The sequence below is a fragment of the Solenopsis invicta genome, chromosome 4 (assembly GCF_016802725.1).
Source record: "Solenopsis invicta isolate M01_SB chromosome 4, UNIL_Sinv_3.0, whole genome shotgun sequence".
Taxonomy (NCBI): Eukaryota; Metazoa; Arthropoda; class Insecta; order Hymenoptera; family Formicidae; genus Solenopsis; species Solenopsis invicta.
In genome coordinates, this window is record NC_052667.1 from 2,194,158 (window position 1) to 2,214,075 (window position 19,918).

The following is a 19,918-nucleotide window of genomic DNA, read 5'->3' on the forward strand; positions in this document are numbered from 1 at the left end:
CTCTTTAATTCACAAATATGACTCCTTGTTCGCGCTTAACTCTTTTTATTTCCACTTTCTCTCCTTCATCTTTATCCTTTCCACCATCCTCCAGGACGGAGGTCCTCTTGCGCTCGACTTTTTTAACGTTCAGATACTGTTTCTGGCGCTCCATACTTTAATTAACGAATTCTTCCTTTTCCCTTCCTTTTCTACACTCGCGTACTTTCCCATCCGGTAGTGTCTACCTCGCGATTACCACGATTTCCACCTTTTTTTTTACCCTCGAAAGTCCTTCCTCTTATCCTAGTCTTTTTCTCGGGCAATCGCGAACAGTCACGACAATCCACCCTTCTCTCGACGCGTCTCAACTTCTCGTATTTTGCCATCCTTTTTGAACACGCGAGCTCTTTTCATTCCGTTGGCGACCTTTTTCGCTCATGAGTAAACGCCCACACTCCTTCCACGTCGTCCCCTCACGCACTTGCTCTCCATCACGGATGTTCTGTTCTCGCTCGTGTATGCGTGAACAAAATCCCAGATAAACCGGCAAACCTATTTGCCGGAAACTGTCCGCAAATACTAGCGGAGAAAATAAAGTTTCGCTGGTTGCGGGCTAGTGCGAAGTTTCGGCGACCTTTGTACCGTCGATCGCTGTACGATACTTTTCAGTCTGCACTTTGCCAGCTTTCTGCAAACTTGGCCAGAACTATTTTCAAGCATCTCGACGCATCGCATCACGCGCGCATACATTTTTATACTCTATACGCTAGTAAATATTTATTGGTGGCTTGAGAAGCGAAAATTGTTGCGGGGAAATGTGACTACCCAAAATTGCATTATGATAGACCAGTCATTACGTTGTAAATTATTACAAATTTAATCCGCATATGCATACATTACAGCGAGTTCATAAATAGACTGTTCTCTTGAATTAATATTAATTACCTAGATACGATCCATTCATACATAATGACTGTATAATCGATTTCGTGTTACCGAAGGTGACAATTTATGTCTTCCGGCGTAATTCCGGAACTAAAGCAGCGCAAGTACTGGAGATTGCGAAATATTCGGTGAGCTGCGTAAACTGCGACCGATTTAATTACTTCATTAGTTGAAAAAGCCGCGTTAGCTTAATTTCAAAATCTGGTACACGGGAACGGGATACGTAAAATCTATTAACGTAAATGGCATTATCGATTTTTTTTCGCTTTGCGTTCCCTTTTTTTTTTTTGCCACAACCATAGCGTATAAATCGGCGCTCGCAACTAATTAACTAAAGAGCGCCGCACGGCGGTCCAAAACCGCTGCTTTACAGCTTATCTCGTATGCAGGTGATTTCAGGCAGAGTCAGCAGGCGTTTCAATAACATAAATCGCTTTGCACAGAGATTAAATGACGGAGCTGACAAAGTTGTTCCTCAACTACTCAAAAATTCATCTCTTCCAAAAATACCTTTTCAGAAGCTTTTCGATCTCTCGTCGCCAAATAAATGTATATTTTGACTATGAAATGGTCTCCCTGATTTTCGGTATCGTAGATATCGCAAATATATCGCGTACCCATAAAAATATGCCGGTGGGCGCGCATATTATTTAGAATAGGTATGCAACTTTTTGCATATTTAATGCAACACAGTTTATCTAGGTGTATTTCGCGAGCCAGACACGGGAACGTAGGAACATGAAAGTTAAGGATAACAAGCGAGTTCTAAGCCAGGAATGTTCAGTGCCACGGATACAACTGGAGCCGTAGCGCGGAGGAGCCCCGTATTCGGCTTACCTCTTAAAACTTAAGAAATGCAAGACGAGTCGCGGCAAAGGCGCGACGTCTCCCGGCAGTGAGATTCCTTAAGTTCTAAATTTTACGACGGACGTTTTGTTTCTTACGCGCGGCTCTAATCTACATCCGTTAACTTCGCGGCTTACGAATCCTTCTGGTTTCCAGAATGTCACAGTTTTTCACTGAAAACAGGAACATTCTGACTATCGTGAATAAAAAGTGCGGTATGTTTAATTAACAAAGCACAGCTGTGCGTTCTCGAACGGTCTTTCCCTCCGTTCAAAAAAAAAAAAAGAACGATAAATTCATTGGTATGCAGTATTTGCGCAAATTTTTGGTAAAAAAAGATTTTGCATTAAATTGAATTTATTTCGAAATTATAGCAGCGTTATTGAATTTAAGATAATGGATTGCTGCAACAAAGCCGATTATCGTAAAGATTACATATTTTAATTAAATATATAATCGTACTGCAAATATATTAATACATTTCATCACGGCAGCCTGAAGAGAGTAATGTCGAGAGTTACTTGGCACCCTCGAGCGCATTCATAATATTCGCGACTGGAGAATCCGAGTAAGATGTACGCCGGCAAGAAGCCCCCCGACAAGTGTTTCTGTAGGGTGCAAGTTCGGTTTTGCGAATGGCGTGTACGAAGCGTGTAATGTTAACGGAGATTAGACCATCCAGTAAAAACGACGGCGCGGTGATTAGTATCGGTTACGCACTACTACGAAGCAGCGTACTCGACGTGTATTAATTCGAATCTCGATTGCGGAATTTTTTTGTTCGAGACTGATGAAAATTTCTTGCCGATGCATTGAATTTGTGCTCAACGTTGTCCGACTCGACTTAGGCTTCAAATAACATTTATGGAATAATAAAACGTAAAGATATAAGAAATTTTATAAGAGAGATTGATCTAATGATATTGTTATTATCAGTGACATTTTACACAATAATTGTCAACACGATGTGGCATCCAATTTTACTCTGCTATATTAATTAGCACTAAAATTATGGCTGCGTCTATTATTTTAACGTCAATCACATAATTAAAATTGACGTTAATGATAATAATAATGGCTGCGTCCATTTTGCGATTTTAACCGTTTGTTGTAGTGCCCAGCATTGATGGACCGGTCTTCAATATCACGAAAGTGAACAGGTTGCAGATGGGAGCGTACCTTTGCATCGCGTCCAACGGCGTACCGCCAACGGTCAGCAAGAGAATTATGCTCGTTGTACATTGTAAGTAGTTGTCTCTGTAAGTGTACGATCTAAGTTATTCGAACAATCGTCTATCATTCTTCACATTTGTCTCAATGTTAACAGTTACTCCAATGATTTGGATCCAGAACCAATTAGTGGGCGCCCAAGAAGGCCAGCAAATGACATTAGAATGTCATTCCGAAGCGTTTCCCAAGTCTATTAATTATTGGACGCGAGAGAACAACGTCATTATAGCAAACGGTACGTTCCGTGAATATAAGACCCATTTCGACAAATATCGATTTTTTTAAATTCAGACTAGGTATATCGGCGTATGTAAAAATGTGTATAAATTAAATTTGTGTAGCTCACAAAAAGACTCCGCGATGTTGCAAAATAAAAGGGCGAAAGAGCAGAATACATTGAAAACTTGGAAAAATTTGGGCTCTGTTCGGAATGGAAAAGAGAAGGGAATTATTCGGAATTCTAGCAATGATTGGAATAATTAGAGAGCGTCCACCAGTAGTGACGACATTAATTCGTTCAATGACAGCGTTAATTCTTCCAACATCAGCAATAATTGCAACAGCAGCAACAATAGCAACGAGTTTATAGATCGCCACTTCCGTGCGCACCGCATGCGCGTCCCTGCTATAATTTAATGAATGGTAATCGAACTCCGCTTCGCCGACATACTTAACCATGCTTTACTAGCCGACAACGCATGGTCACAGGTTTGGTTTGCTCATCGAATCCATTTATGTCGGTACGCCAGAAATTAAAGGTCGTTCGGAACGGCTCGCGTTCTGACAAACCTATTTGCCAACGGGAAACTGGATTTTGTTTCCCAAAGCACGTATCGAACTCGTAACGTTCAAAAAAAAAGAAAAAAAAGAAAAAAAACAAAAAACAAAAAATACTTCTGCGTCATATGATCAATCTCGTGACAAACAATACCCCACTTTTCGGATATTACACGAGAGAGTCGCGGGATAATTTCAACACCGATTACAACAGCACGCAATTGTCCCACGACGTGACAATTAATTCGTACGGAGTATCGCGCGGTACAATCAACGATCTTGTCTAACGCAGGAAATGATATTTGCGGCGGCCGCAAATACGCCAACCACCTAAGCGAGACGTGGCAAATCGGACCTGACGGTGCACGCGACGCAACGCGACGCGTCGGCGGGTTCGGCGCGTTACCGAAAAGCGGCGCGACCCGCACATGTGCGCATAATTATTTCGGATAATTAGACACGACGCCACACCGGGGATAGCAGGCGTACGTAGCAACGCACCCCCTTCGAATGCACTAATGCGCGCGGCTTCGCTACCGCCGCCGCCGCCGCCACCGCTGCTGTTGCCACCGAGGTTCCCCAACGCGGATGTGCGGGCGCACGGGTAAGAACGGGACGACGTCGACGGCGTTCGCGCCGTCGCCGTCGCCGTCGTCCGTGTCTGCAGCTGCTAATCGCGCAGCTAATTAGGTTAATTTCGGATCGCTTCTGCCGGCACACCTGCGGCGCGACACCGAGCGGGCGAACGAACGAGCGGGCGAGCGACGGCGTTTTGCTACTGGTGATCGATGGTCGGGAAACCGGTACGATTTCCATTCGCGACGGAGATTAATCTTTGTTTGCCGGGTTCCGAGATTTTTATTTCACAGGCTGCTTTTTCCGGGGTTAAATGGCACACGGCCGGGCTCCCCGCGTCGCGGCTGAATGGTTTCCGCTTATCTACGACGGAATCTGGCCCTGAATAAACCACGTTAACAACGATCGTAGGTGACTTATGGGAATGTCACTTTTTACCGGGGAGTGACAATGCGCGATAAACGTTACTGAATGCGGAAATGTGCGCAAACTTCGCTCTGACCAGTATTCTTCGGGAGAGAAAACGCGTTTAAGCTTCAACGATTACGTTTCATTGAATGCAACTTACTTGCTCCTACAATTATTTCATTATGTAATTTATCATGCCAAAAATGAGCTGCAATTCAATTCGTCGCGGAAAAGTTGCCAAAGAAAGATTGCAAGGTGGACAATCTTAAAAGACATATATTCGTGAAAGCAGCGAGTTGGCATTTTCCACGCGGCTCAGCATCGGCTTTCAATTGACGGAGCGAAATGAAAATCTCGTAAAACCGAAGGCGATCGTTTCGCGGCTTATCTGCCGGTCCCATGCCCGCAGCCCGGATGGAAAGCATAGGAATTACGAATGGGTTAACTGTCAAGTTATCTCGCATTATATTCCCCGCGTCAACCGCACATGCCCCCCGGTGTTTCGCCGTTACCAGTTACGACATGCTTTACGATTTAACGTTTCCGCGGATGCGCGCTGCCCGCTAATGCGAATTCAGCGCGCGTGACTCACGCACGATCAGATATCGGGCGCGCAACGATGTGGCGGGTCCCGGCCGTCATCTGCGTGCACCGATTTTCGCATAGAATCGGCCATTCATCGGTAACGCGACACGTGGTGAATAGCGTGAGCGGAACTGAACCCGATTCCCAAATCGATTCGAATATTCGCTCAACGTAGATTGTTATTCGGCTCGCAATTTTCCATTTTTTTGTGAAAAAAATTTGGCGATAGGGCTGTTACATGTTCCGAAGGTATCTCTTTTAAACGATGCGATAACGATACATATCTGCGTTTTGGAGGTACAAAAAAAACATATGCACGGTGGGTTTTAATGCAATTCAAAACGAACTGACCCTCCAGTTTGTGTATTCAGTCGTAAAATGCGATTCCGTCACGGGAACACGTCGGTGAGGAGGTAGGGGGGCGCGTTGCGATTATGGGAAAATCGCGCGATTCAGGATTACATCGTGCCACGCGCGAATCCGACCGGGAGCATTCGAATTTCCGGCGGAGCGCAAAAGTTTTACTGACGTTATTAAAATAAAAAAAAAATTTTGTGCCAGCAAAGCGCTGCGCGTTTTTATAAAGCTTTGCGGAAATATCCGGCGTCGAGAAAATCATGAATTTTCTTATCCGGGACTTCGCGCAAATTCTAAGTTTCGCCAAGCGTTTCCAGTCACGCAGTTCAATCGACAGAAACGCTTACGTATAGAGATCGCGCCATCCGTTCTTGCGAGAAGGCAACTCAGGTCGTAAAGCGGCGGAAAGTACAATTCTATTATGCCGCTATAGGGACGAAATCGCATAATGGGAAATAGCCATTTCGCAATATCGTTCGCAGCATGTTGATGGCAATGCAGTAAATACATGAAAGAGCACAAAATCTCCATATGTTCATATATTATATGAATTTAGTTATATTACATTTATATTGTATTATTGTACAAATATTATATTATTATATCATATTTATTATATATATAAATATAATACATTATTTTCTCTCTTTCTTTTTTCTTGTTGTTCTCTCAATTGTATTAAATATTTTTCAAATAAATTCACTAACTACTGCTTTGAAAAACTTATACATATCGTAATAATTAAAAAAGATATTGCTAGGTAATTATCGAGGATAATGTTACCAGCTCGACATATTTGAAAGAATGAGGTTACAAAATTATTGTTATAAATTTAGAGAATTATGTTCGAAGGATATTTGAAGGATGATGGAGCATCGGGATCGCGCGCCAGTATTGTTGACAATAGGATTACGCCGTAAATCAGTGCCTTTGGAAAACATAATCTGTCAGTGGGCAAACACGCGTTACGCGCACGCCGGCGCACCGATTCATTTTCAGCATAGAGTTCCCGACGGTTGGCAATTACGCGATATTTAACGTTTCTCGCTCGCCGACGCCGGGTTTGTGTGTATCAAATTAGATCCGTCGGCGTTAAACTCATTACAGGGGTTTTGCATTTTTTTTATGTTCGTGGCCGAACTGCGCGCACTCGGTCTGCTTTTAAAGGAACGCATTCCTACGACTTGTACGCCCCGCGCGCACGCGACAGTTCCGAGTATAATTTCTCTGTCAGAGAGAGAGAGAGAGAGAGAGAGAGAGAGAGAGAGAAAGAAAGAGAGAGATTTCATTTTCAGCGTTAATTACATTTCGGACACTTAATGAATTAAAATTAAAAACCTTGACAAAAGAATATCCTTCTCGCGTTGTGGAATTTTAATAGGAAACTCTTAACAGAAGATTTGTAGCGTGCTCTTGTGAATAAATCTTCTTGCTTGTGTTATAAGCAAACGCGCAACGTTATCGTTCCAGTCGTGTGCTGTGATCAGACATGATTGATCTTTCACAAAGAAGATTTCACAATCTGATAGTTTTTAAAAATTTAAAACTTTTCAAAAACAAATTCAAATAAAAGTCAGATTATTTTTGAAGGAATATTTTCATTGTAGAATCGCGATTATTAACACAAAAAAATTTTTATATAATTTTTTTACATACACTTTATTTCTGTAAAGTTTCAAATTTTTATTAATTTTCAGGTTGACGAAAGCAATTTTTTGTTAGTTTATTTTTGTCGCCACTAAACACACGTGTTTTTACATATATTCCCGCGGTAGTTCGTGATTGAAACAACAATCAATTCCGTTTCCCATAGAGTTGCTTCATAAATTGATATTTTTGTTAAATAAATTTTTTTTACAAAAATTTTATCGGTTATTTGATCGGCTCGATATCTACTTTATTTTATTACTATAGAATTATCTCTTTTTACGGTTTCACATACATCAAACGTAAAAGCTAGATTGCGTTTGCAAAAGTCCCGAAGTATCGCGTGATCGATGATGCAGGCACGTGATCGCGGAAACGACGGAGCTAGGTGAAATTAAGCGTGAGCGATCGCCGCAGATGGAAATTACGTCGGCAGTTTGAGTTTCCAAGTCAGCGTGATTCATGTCCACATATGTCGGTGGACCCAGCGCGGCGCTCCGACGATGTGCGGAGATACGAGTAACACAAAATATCGGTCCCACCGTCGACTTTTGGGTTTAAAAGCAGTTTTATCCCTGGCAAAATCCATTCGCGGACCCCTGCCCGTCCGCCGCCGTCGTCCCGTGGGTAATGCTCGGCACCGTAGTTCAACGTCGTTAAACTTTTTCATCTGCTTTTCAAACTCAAAGCCGGCCGAAAGTTTTTCTTCCGCTTGTGGGGCTCGAATGGTGCCACTACATAAATGCATTCTACCCTTTCCGCCCTTATTCCACCTGCTGGCCTGCCGGCGCGCTGCGGCACCGTTCTTCTCCACCACCACTTCGCGCCCTTTTCTTCACACATTTCTCTTTCTCTATCTCGGAGAGACGTAAGTTTTCCTACCGGCTGGGAAAATACTTCGCCTCCACCTTGCCGCGGGTCATTACACCTATAGATTTCACTCTCTTCCGAATGCGCCACCACCTCGAATTGTTAATCAAAACTTCTTTCCGCGTTCGCGCGCCCCGCCTCGATCCGCCTCGGCCCTTGCCACGCCACTTTTCATCCACCGAGAGACGTTATCGAGAAGAATCGAAACGTTAATGCCATTCTCCAAATTCCCCACCATTGCTTGATATTTTTTACGGTCTTTAGGTCTTTCTCTCTATATTTCTGTACGTCTCTTACGAAAAATTTCTTTGACACAAACGATACACCTCCAGAAACACGCAAAGCTTCGCACCTTCGCAGTAGAGAGCTTCTTTACAATTATAAGCAATTGTATTTCAGATTAATCACGTGATCACGCTTAATTCTCCGGTTTCACTTTATCTTTCCGTGAGTAACGAGAGATTGGCGTGTTCGGCTACCATCTCGTTTTCGGGCGGGCCAGATTTTCTCAGAGTGCCCTTTTCGAGAAAATGTAATTTTATCTTTAGAAATGGAAAATATAATTACGTGTGATTCGTGTAGATATATATTTCATAAATTTAATTGCAAGCCATTTGCTTGTCTGACCTTTTATTCGAAAATAAGTTTGGTTATTACAAATAAAAAAACAATGCTGTTGGCAGAAATAAAAATTATTGGCGTTGCACTTCTTCCATTAGTAAAACCAGTAGACTATTCCAAATAGTCCAAAACGTTATAAAGATTTTCAGGTTAAAAACTGCAGACATTTCAACGTTACCGCAAGCTTGTAGTAACATTGCAGTAATCTTTTGTATTTTCCATACAATATTACAATGTTTCAATGTAAAGTTTATGCTATGTTTCTTTAATCTTTCAAAGAAAATCTCCCTGTCGTTGCGCAGCGAGAGAGATTCCGCTCGCCCAAAGCGCACGTGCACGCTGTTCAAAGTCCTCTACTCGGGTCGTTGACCGCACGCGGTCACGTGAGACAGGCGCACGTGAGCGTCGACTGGGCCGCCTCCCCACTCTCCTCGATCGACGAAGAGTGGGGAGGCGGCCCAGACGGCAAGCACGTGCGCCTGTCTCACGTGACCGCGTGCGGTCAACGACCCGAATAGAGGGCTTTAAACAGCGTGCACGCGCGCTTTAAGCGAGTGAAATCTTTCTCGCTGTGCGAGACTACCGCAATGACTTTTAGGGAGATTTTTTTGCATCACACCGTGTTACAAATTCTCGTAACTCATTTGCAGAATTGGGTAATTAACAAATTAAAAGTTAAATAATAAAGTTAATAACTTTTAATTTAACTTAATTAATTTTAAATATATAATTTTTAATTTTAACTAGTTATTTTTGAAACACAATACTTTAATTTATTAACTTTTTACCAAAGTTAAAAATTTATTTGTATAAAAAAAGATTAAGTGATAAAAGAAACAAATTTAAAAAAAGGGAAAAAAAGAGAATTATCATTAATATATTTGTTATAAAAAGTGAAGGTTAAGATCATAACCAGCATTGAAAGATGAAAGAAACATTGCATAAACTTTACATTGACACATTATAATATTGTATAGAAGTTACAAAAGATTTCTGCAATGTTACTACAAGCTTGCGGTAACGTTAAAATATTCACAAATTTTAACCTGAAAATCTTTATGACATTTTACACTATTCGTCTACTAGTTTTACTGGTGGAAGAAACAAAACATAGCTCCAGTAATTTTCACTTCTGCCAACTATGTACATTATTTTTGCTAGTAACAACCAAACCCATTTTTGAACAGACTATAAATTATTATGAATTAGGCAATTGTTATTTCACAGTTGGTTACTAATTACTGAGAAATTATGTTGCAAGATAAAGTGTATCATTGAATAAATTATTTTAATGCGAGAGGTGAAGCATATTGCTTATGCTATTGTGGGCGTATCGTTTTTCGAAATTAAAAAAAAATATTCGTTCGTCCTCGAGCTGCATCGATTTGCGAGAAACGCAAATAACGAGATGAGAAACAAAGCGTTCGGAACAATTTAAATGGGTGCAACGTATGGGGCGGACTGGCGCGCGAATATGGTGCGGAGGGCAGCGTGCATTCACGCGAGAAACCCTAATGCTAGTTTTTCTGGTTGACAGAGCACGAAGCACGGTGGACCGTGAAGGCATACCGGAAGCGCGGGATATTGGCAAATACATTTTGGAATATCGTTATATTATATTCCGTTCGACTGAGCGGCGCGCGGCGCGGCGGATTGAAAACATGCACACGTTCGCTACTTTCAATTTTCTACGATAATACGCGTCATCGATATAATAACGATGCGAACGTGATAATGTGGAGGCGCGTGACGTATCGTTAGCTGTGTATCGAGCAGTAATCGTGTCCTCACGCTTCTATAACGATCGGCACGTTTCAAAAATTAATCCACGCCGGCGCACGGATGCGCGGCAATACGTTACTGCGATAGAGCGCGGGTAATGTAATTAAGCTTTAAATGAGCTCGCCTAAAATGACGAGTCATATTTTAATGAAGCAATGTCTTGCGGCGATGTAGATATACCGTCCGTGTTGGTTGTAGGAACTGACGCTCGCGCTCGGGCTAAGTACGTGTGTATGTATGAGCGATATATCCCCGTCGCATCAGCGCCAGACCAGGTTTCCCCCTGGTGTAAAACGTTCTGGTTTCAGCGGAACCGGCTTTCGCCGTAGATTAAAACTAATTCCATAATTCTAACGAGAACAAAGAAGGCGTGAAGCATCTTTTATCTCGCTTGATATTTATTAAGCTTTCGCAGTCAAGTTTGCAATCTGAAACTCCACGCGTGCAACATCTCGCCCGTTTAGCGCCTCCTCCTTTTTTCGCGAGGGAAAAATATACCGTCTATTAATTTTACAAGTAGGAAGGGAACGTAACGATGTTCCGTCAAATTGCAGGGGAGAAGTACGAGCCATCCTTCTCGGACAATGTATACAAAGTGCACATGAAGCTCATGATACGTTCAGTCTCCATGTCCGACTACGGCAGCTACAAATGCATATCTAAGAACTCCCTTGGCGAAACCGACGGCAGTATCAAGCTCTATCGTGAGTATGACATTTCCGTCATTTTAAATAGTTACCGGACGAACCGGAAAATGCATTCATATCCTTATCCGCATTAAAATTTCGTAATTTGCATAGATTTGCAAATTAACGAGAGATTCTGTTTGTTTTAATTCAAATTAAAACTTTCCTCTCAATACGTCCGACGTATAAATTAACATTCCCGAACGTATTTCAACGATTACGAATCAGCCGATCAATAATGTTTGTTCTTCGTCCCGTCAAATATTGTAATAAATTGTACATTTTTTTATTCCGTACTTGGTGAATTAATTTCCTCGTCACTATTCTACTATTTTTCCCGTAACCTTTCTCGAGGTTTCAACTTGCGTTCCTGCGTTCGGCCGTTCGGAATTACTCGCAAACCGCGAAAGATTTGACCGCGCGTCAATCCACGCGCGATCGCATTATGCTATCAAATTGATCGCACAATTTGCGCGAGAGAGCGATCAGAAAGTGATTCAACGAAGTTACAACGGTGATATTATATTAACGTGATATATGATTTATCGCGGACGTATATCTCGACCGCGGAGAGCCAATATCGATTCACGCCGGTTTTCGAACATTTGTCAAGCGGTCCGCGCTTATCGGCCGCACGGTCGTCGCACTTTCTTTCGTTTCTCCGCGACCCCGGTGTGCCGCGCGCGCGTTATCAGAAATCGTTAGTCGCGCGATGAAGAACGTATTCAGCGGATGAGAAATTAAGCATCCGACCGGGGAGAGGGGGGGAGGGGAGGATGGAGGAGGGTGGGTGAATCAGACGGCGCGATAAAGCGGGAGCGTGGTTCTTTCGCGCCAAGACAACGAGCGAGATATATCGGGATGGCGTAAGCCGGGGAGGTTTGAAAAGTGACGTTCTCCCCTCTTGACGGCAGCCAGTGCCAATCGCGACTCGCCGATAACCGGAATCTCTTGCGAAACGACGAGATCGAGCGAGGAAAAACGGGCTCGACTGAATGCATACGGGGCGCGGAATGGAAAAGCCGCGAGGGAAGCATCAGAGTCTGGGGTGTTTTATCGTCGACGCACGTGTGCGACACCGTCCGCGGAGAGATGTGGCAACGGCATTCGCGCCGCTCGCCGTAATACCGTAAAGTCGGAGGAAAACTCGAGAAGAATTTTATTCCCACCATCGAACGCGATTTGATCGCCTAACGATCGCATTGACCCAAGTGCGCCAGCGCGTTTCCGTCGCGTCGCGGCGCGAACGAAGGAATCTCGTATCAATCATCGCGTCCGCGGATACGCCGGCATTTCCCTTCAAACTTTCCATTGATTCGGTATCAAAGGCGAGCTCATCCTGCCGCGCGATAAGGAGCGCCGTGAAAGTCAGCCGTGTCTGTCTCCCCCGCAAATCCGCATTTCCGGGAAAGCGGCGCGAGCCGGTGAATCACCGATAACCGTAAGCGCCGATCTGCGTTCTACGGTGCAAAAAGAAGCCTCTTCTCTATCTATCGATCAGTAATTGTAGGTTTTCGCCTTGGCGCGCCCGCAGATTGAACTTCCCAGCTTTGTGCTTTACTGCGACCGCCGAATCGGCGGATTACTGCTAAGCCGCTTAAATAAGCGTTCGATTGTGTCGACGATTTAATGCGCATTAGCATTTTAAACCGGCCTTTCAATCCATAGCCCAAAAGTTACTACAATGGCCACCATCGGGCATTCGCGAGTGCTGCTAGTTTTAATTGCTTAACTTTAGCCAGACGAGAGAATGTTTTTTTTCCCCGTTAACACGATTGTTATTTGTTTTTAAATAAGATATTTGAAAACTGCGAAGCGCAAAACGCCCTTTACATCGCGAATCGTTGTTTAAGGCGCTTTCGTTATCCATTAACGTTAATTGTTTCGTATTGTATGATAAAAGCAAGCAGCTTAAAATTAATCAAATAACAGCGTGCGCTCGCTCAATCGAATTTTTACATTATTGCAGAAACGCAATAATGTAAGACGGCGACATTGTTTCACCCAATCCTACCCTATTTCATTCAACGGTAAATCGCGTAGAGACTGCACGTAGTCTATACATTTCCCGGTTGCTGCGTCTGCGATATCTAATTTTTGTACGTAGCAAAATTTATGAAGGCGCGTGTACGTTGTTTCCGTTAGTACAGTTTTATTCAAGCTAGATTTGTATCGAATTGAAAAGAATATTAATGCATCGCATGTTTTTGACAGACATACCAACGCCCACCACGGAACCGACGACGACGAGCACAGTGCCCGTTCCCACTACCGTGGATCCAGGTACGAACGTTGTGAGAGCAGTTCAATATTAAATTTCAATTCCATTTCATCCGCGTGCGCCATTTATTTAATACATTTATTTAAGATAATCGTTTCAACCGTACTTTTCTTTATTAGCCGTATACGATTATGCAGATGACTAACAAGAAAAATATTGTTTTCAGTGGAGAATATCCAGTGGTCGCGACAAAAGCCCGTGCCTAGTCTAGAGCCGAGCTCTAATGAAATAACCGACGCATCTTTGTCGACCGTCGTGAGAAGCGAAGGTACGCTCGCTTTCCATTATTCTCTTAAGCTTTCCTTCTTTTGCTGTTACCGGTGCAGGTTTTCGCATTAAACGAGGTTGAAGCCTCAAGAAAATATAAAATACTTAAAATAGAAACGCATTATTCCCATACAAAGTCATCTAATTCTATTTTTAATTGCGTTGAAATTTACAAATAAAAGAAAAACACTTTGCAAAATTGAAATTGTAACGCCGTAAAGCATTGGCAATGTGGCCTTGTGGAATGTAATTATATTTAATATTAAAAATATATGTAATTGACTTGAAGGTTTACGCGAAATAATTGAGAGCTTCGAGAGATGCGTGTCGTAAAGAAGGAAATTTGGAGGTTTTGATTTTGATTTTATTACGTTCGTTTTGTTGCGCTCGTGTTATAGCGAATAAAAGTTTGTTTGCCCTTTCGTCATTTTAATACGGCGAACATTATAAGTTGCAATCCCGACTCTGCCTCGCCGTCGTTACAATTACGCGCGCCGACGACAGTTGCGGTGTTGTCGAAACAAGTTTGAATATTCAAAGCTGCGACTGTGCAAACCTCGCGGAACTTTTAGAGGAAACAAAAATCAGATTAGCCGACTGTGCGACGAAGGTGAGATTTGACAACTGCACTGGGAATTCAATGGAAACCAGATGCCTCGAGAGTATTGTACTTCCTAGTGATCGCGGCTCTCCATTATTCGTCGTATAACGTAAACTGTAGTTTACGTTACGCGTTAATAACTTGATTATTTTACTACGAAATGATTTCGAACTCACGCGTTATGCGTAGTCAAGTGGTCAATGCCTCTACGGCATGATTTTTTTTTCTTTTAAAGAAATTAAATCTTAAATTATAGGGAAAATAACTTGTATCTTACTACGACAGATCTCCGTCCATGTTTACAAAATTCAAATTCCTTTTCTCGCCAGCGAGATGAAATTTATGTGTATCGGATTTGTGTGTCCTGCTCGCGCGGCACGTATGGCCAGACATTCGTAATTCAAGCAATAAAATGTTGATCTATGCGATCAGCGAGGAGGAACGCGCTTGAAAACACGTCACCTTCCGCAAATACGTTGCCGCGACCCGAAATTCGCCGGGATACGTCGTCTTAAATCATCGCCCACGACGTAATGCGAGAACTTACACGCCGCCGGGCAGTGGCGGAACTTTCCTACGGAAAGTTTCGCGGAAGGCGCGAAGTTTATTCCGCAAAACTTCCAGCAACGTGCCACAACGCCTCGAAGTCCTCCCTCCCTCCCCCATAGTCTCCTCGTTCTGCCATCCTCCGCCACGACAAACGCGGAACTCTCGACGGGATTTTGATGAAATCCCATGCGGTTTATGAACTACCGCGCTCTACCGTCCCCAACTATGGCAAGTAATCTGCACCCGGGACGCCAAGCGCCGGTATCCGAACTTGTTTCGATTATCATGTAAACTGGCGGGTATGAGCCAAGTCACGGCAATTCAGAAGGCAGCGAGTTGAAACGCTACGCCGCGCCGCGCGCCGATCTGGTTTACGATCTCCGCGGGCGAACGGACGGACGGACAATGAGACTCGCATTGCTAATGCGAAAAGTAATGCGCAAAAGTGCACTAACGTCGACGTCGACTGCTATAAACAATGTTCTTAGAAAGAATACGTAATATACGGCATATGAATATTGGAAAGAGAGTCTATCTCCCGTTATCCGAAGTAGAGGGAACTATAAATTTTTCTCAAGTCCTCGCCCTCAGGCTTTCGCTTTTGAATATTCCACGTGTCGCAGCGTGGAAACGGCCGTCTCATCCTACCGGTTGATAGCGTCGTAAAAACAGTCGCATGACATATTATTATCGAGAGCCTGTAACAATATATATCGTCGATTATTTTCAGAAACGCGACTACGCAGCAGCGGACCGAGTCACGAGGAGAGTCACGAAGCCGAGAACGTCATCGACACCAACAGTCACAAAAGCATCGACGGTGACGTTGGGCAGCGGAGAATCGATAACACGGCGCAATCGATGTCGTCGAAAAGCAGCACGTGGCATCGCGTGACGCGATCCGGCACGGCGATTTGCATAATCGTGCTCTCCGCCCTGTCGTAGTCACCGCGGAGCGAGGATGATTGAGTCGATGTCGTTCCAGCTGCAGCGTAAATCCTGCAATCTTTTCTCAACCACGCAAGGGATCAATTAATCGACGAATTAAGGGCGAATAGCGCACATCTATTGAAGGATCTGCAGCTATTCATGGCCGAAAGGGAAAGACGATTATCATAGTGTGACTATGAATTTATCTCGTCTTCGTTAGACGTTGGGCGCCACAGTGTGTTACAACAAATTGCTCTACTCTTTCTTCCCTATCGTTTTTAGCCTTTTTCATATTGTTGCACAAAGATGGCATTCAAAATGGCAAAAACAAGATCTGCAGAAAGTGTCGCAGATACAAAGAAAAGAAAAATTAAATTAATCAATTTAATAATTTATTTATATGCAACAAATGTAACAAATATTGCATTTGTAGGTTTGATAAAAAGTCATAATCTAGTTTTGATTGCTTTGATAAGTCTAGTGCACTTATCAGTCTTTACTATATGCAAGCATCAGTTACTGACTGAAGATAATACGAATCGAACGATAATACAGGTATTTAACACGTTGACTGCCGAATAAGAATTAATTTATAGTTGGGGATTTATATCTTTTGGAAGGGGAAATAAAAATCTGATTGTATATTTCGATGAAGAGTAATCAAGCATATCAAAGTAACATGCTGATATAAAAATGGCAATCAATCGATACAAAGTTATCTAATTATAGTGGCAGTAAAAATGTGTTAATATCTGCATCGTACTTAATAATGTTCGTTGTTTCAGTCGTTCAATTCAAGTTGAACGCAAATCGTTTGTTTACCTTTAAATTTCTATCAGAGATCTCCCCGTCTTTCGTAAAGGATCGATAATCATTCCGAATCTCTTCGGCGTGTCAGCGGATTTTCAAAGCCATCGCTATCGGCCGTATCCTGAAAATAACGACGGCGTGACAACCATTTTCTTTATCTGATTCCACTAAATCCTTCTCTGCAATCTTTCTTCTATCGACAGAAAGGCTTTCAAATCGCGCGCATCGTTAACGAAACGAGATCTCCCAATTTCCCGCAAAAGGGTCGGCTGATTTTTCTTTTCGTGTGCGTGCGATTATATCGTCAAGTAGATCGATTACGGCAGTACTTTTTAAAAGATCCGAGGATGTCTACGTGTCACATCCTTTTTCGCCGCATTTCGTCCCACATGTAATGTATAATTATCGCAAAGACGTTATTACATCAGATTTGAAACGGAGACGGAAATTTCTCTTGTAAGATATGTATTAAATAAACACGTTCCAATCACGGTTATTCAAGTCGTTTTTAGATTTGAGCAAAATTTGGCCTATTTGATAAATAATAATCGCCAGTGATTTATTCCTCGAAAATTATTTTGCGATTGATGACGCTTCATTAAAAATTTAATATACAAAAAAAAGTTAACTCTTTGCACTCCCGCTTATATATAGAAACATGTTAATTAACAAAGGAAGTTTAGTTCGATTTTAATCGTGAAGCTATTGTATTAAAACGCTCGCCACAAATAAAATATTAAAGCACAAATTGGTTGATGGCTAAACGATGCATCATATAGAGCTGATGAAGCTTCAAATATTTTTTTGTCGTTTATTTGTGACTAACACAGCAATCGATATGTTATCGCAATGCATTGACAATTGTAAAATCTAGCTGATTACTTTTTATTGTATGCGTCATCTATTTTAATCATATCTCTGTTCAAATGTAACTGTCAATGCAGAGAATTAATCAATCTATTACACTAAATGTATAAATTAGTATGTAAGCATAGCAATTAGTGTGACGTGTGCGAAACTCGAAGAGTGATTCGAAAACAGAGAATGATGCATAAGATGCAACGAAATAACTGGGACTTGTAAATTTCCAAGGATTAATCACTTGCATATATTTGTAAATAATGTTACGATCGTATGGATATTTCCATGATATTATTGCTGTACTAATTGTATTGATAAGAACGGTTTTGTATATATTAAGTCCCCCCAAGCGCGTAAAAAAAAACAAATAAGAGTGTGAGTAGTTGTCGACGTTTTTATATATGTGGATGTTTCTGCAAATGAAGTTATTGTATCCCCGACACGCGCGTATTAAAACAAAATTCCAGAAATAACAGAAGTAACTGAGCCTTCTTGCGTTATTTTACTAAGATGAAATCACAGTGATTATCGTTTTCAGTTTTATAGCTGAAAACATAATGTTCCTACGTTTAATTATATGCAATCAAGTACAATTGTTAAGCTATAATTTAAATTCACGAAATAACTTTTGAGTAAAAAAGATTTATGTTGGTAATTTAAAATTAGTAATTTGTATTTTCTCGCCAAAAATATCTGACATGTTTTTCCGGTGTATTACTCGCATCTTCTTATTCTGTTAACGAACAGCAATTCGATAGTAATTTGAAATTCGCGGTTAAGAGGAACGGAAGTCTGCAATGCATCTTTATACTGCGCATGGCAAGTTTTACACCGGAAAAAAATGGCGTATTGTTTGAAACGTCAAGTAATTAGGATTTAGACATCTGCATTTACATTGACGTGAAAGAGTTCAACGTCCGCTCAATGATACAATCGAATTTTGAAAATTAATTTAAGTACATTTACACACTGTACACCAATTAAATTCCTCAATATATGTCATAATTCTCAAGAGCTCCTGGAATCCAGTTGTAAATATTACAAAACTGCCACAATTACGTACTGTAAAGTAAATGGAATTGTTGTAAATAATCCCAACCAGCTTTGTATGTTAATACAAAGTGGTACACGATTTATTGCAGAAGCAAAGCTTCTCTTATATTATTCATACAAAGTATAATAAAACAAATGTATATATTTCTTAAAAATAATATTAATTAATTGGGACTTTTTAATTAGTTTCAGTTTTCTTATGTATTAAATTTTTAAACCATAAATAACTTTTTCATATTTAAAATTTGCGATTGACATTTAAAATTGATGTAAAAGTTTAAAGTTACATGTATTTTATATGCATATTAATTATTAACTTAGTGATCAATTAATGAATTATTAGTAATTAAATATCGTGTACCACTTAAATCCAAATTTTTGTTAGCCATAGCGCCTGTTGAAAAGATTGAATTCAGGGAGCTTATTACCGCTTTATAGACATTGATATTCACAGAATGACTTTAAATGAAACTTTATAGACAAAAAAAATCCCGAAATGTATGGTAAAGAGGATTATGTTTATTTCTATTGTCATAAGATTAGAAATGAATAATGTTGTAATTGAATGAATGAGTGCAAATGGAATGAATAAATATCGAGTGTTCAAATCTACTTTGTATAAATTCAATCTCATGCTTTTATTTATGAATTTCTGTTCTTTGATAGAGTCTTTTGTAATAAAATTAATTAAATAATTCATAGCATAAAATTATTGTGTGCTATTCAATATAATAATAATATGAAATCGGTGAATTTACCTCCTTTCCTTTTATTATTCCTTTTTTTAAACACATTTGTCTGCATTGTTGTATTTAATTGTATATCGATAGTAGAAACTGAATTCGAATTGCAGCAGTTAGCTTATTCTGTTCCTTTTTAGATTATAAGCTTGCTCGTACTGTAGACTAAAGAAACATGTAATAAAATTAAAGTTTTCCGAAATGCAATGGAATTTCCATTTGCAACATTTTTTTTACATGTGAATACATTTTTTCAATCTTCAAATTTTTTAATTAAACATTTTTGTTTAAACAATTTTAGAATGTTGTGGCTTTTAACAAGAGAGAGAGAGAGAGAGAGAGAGAGAGAGAAAGAAAGAGAGAGAGAGAATTTGATTCTCGTTCTCCTTACAAGTTAATTTTTTGCAGCTTCCAGTAATTTTTCAAAATTTAATTTTTCATAGTCCCATAGACTTATAAATTTGAAAAATGCTTAGAATGAGATTAATAGGTTGATGTAATACAGATTAATTAA

At 41.0% G+C, this 19,918-nt stretch overlaps 1 protein-coding gene across 1 annotated transcript in view; it reads left to right on the forward strand.

Annotated features, from left to right (window-relative positions):
* Positions 1 to 16,304, forward strand: part of LOC105195719 (neurotrimin) — a 131,068-nt gene extending 114,764 nt beyond the window's left edge. Inside the window, exons 5-10 of the mRNA XM_011161274.3 lie at positions 2,888 to 3,016; positions 3,101 to 3,238; positions 11,181 to 11,330; positions 13,527 to 13,595; positions 13,760 to 13,861; positions 15,741 to 16,304. Of these exons, the coding sequence (XP_011159576.2) occupies positions 2,888 to 3,016; positions 3,101 to 3,238; positions 11,181 to 11,330; positions 13,527 to 13,595; positions 13,760 to 13,861; positions 15,741 to 15,955 (803 nt within the window). The 3' untranslated portion in view covers positions 15,956 to 16,304. The remainder of the gene's footprint in view (positions 1 to 2,887; positions 3,017 to 3,100; positions 3,239 to 11,180; positions 11,331 to 13,526; positions 13,596 to 13,759; positions 13,862 to 15,740) is intronic.
* Positions 16,305 to 19,918: the final 3,614 nt, after the last annotated feature.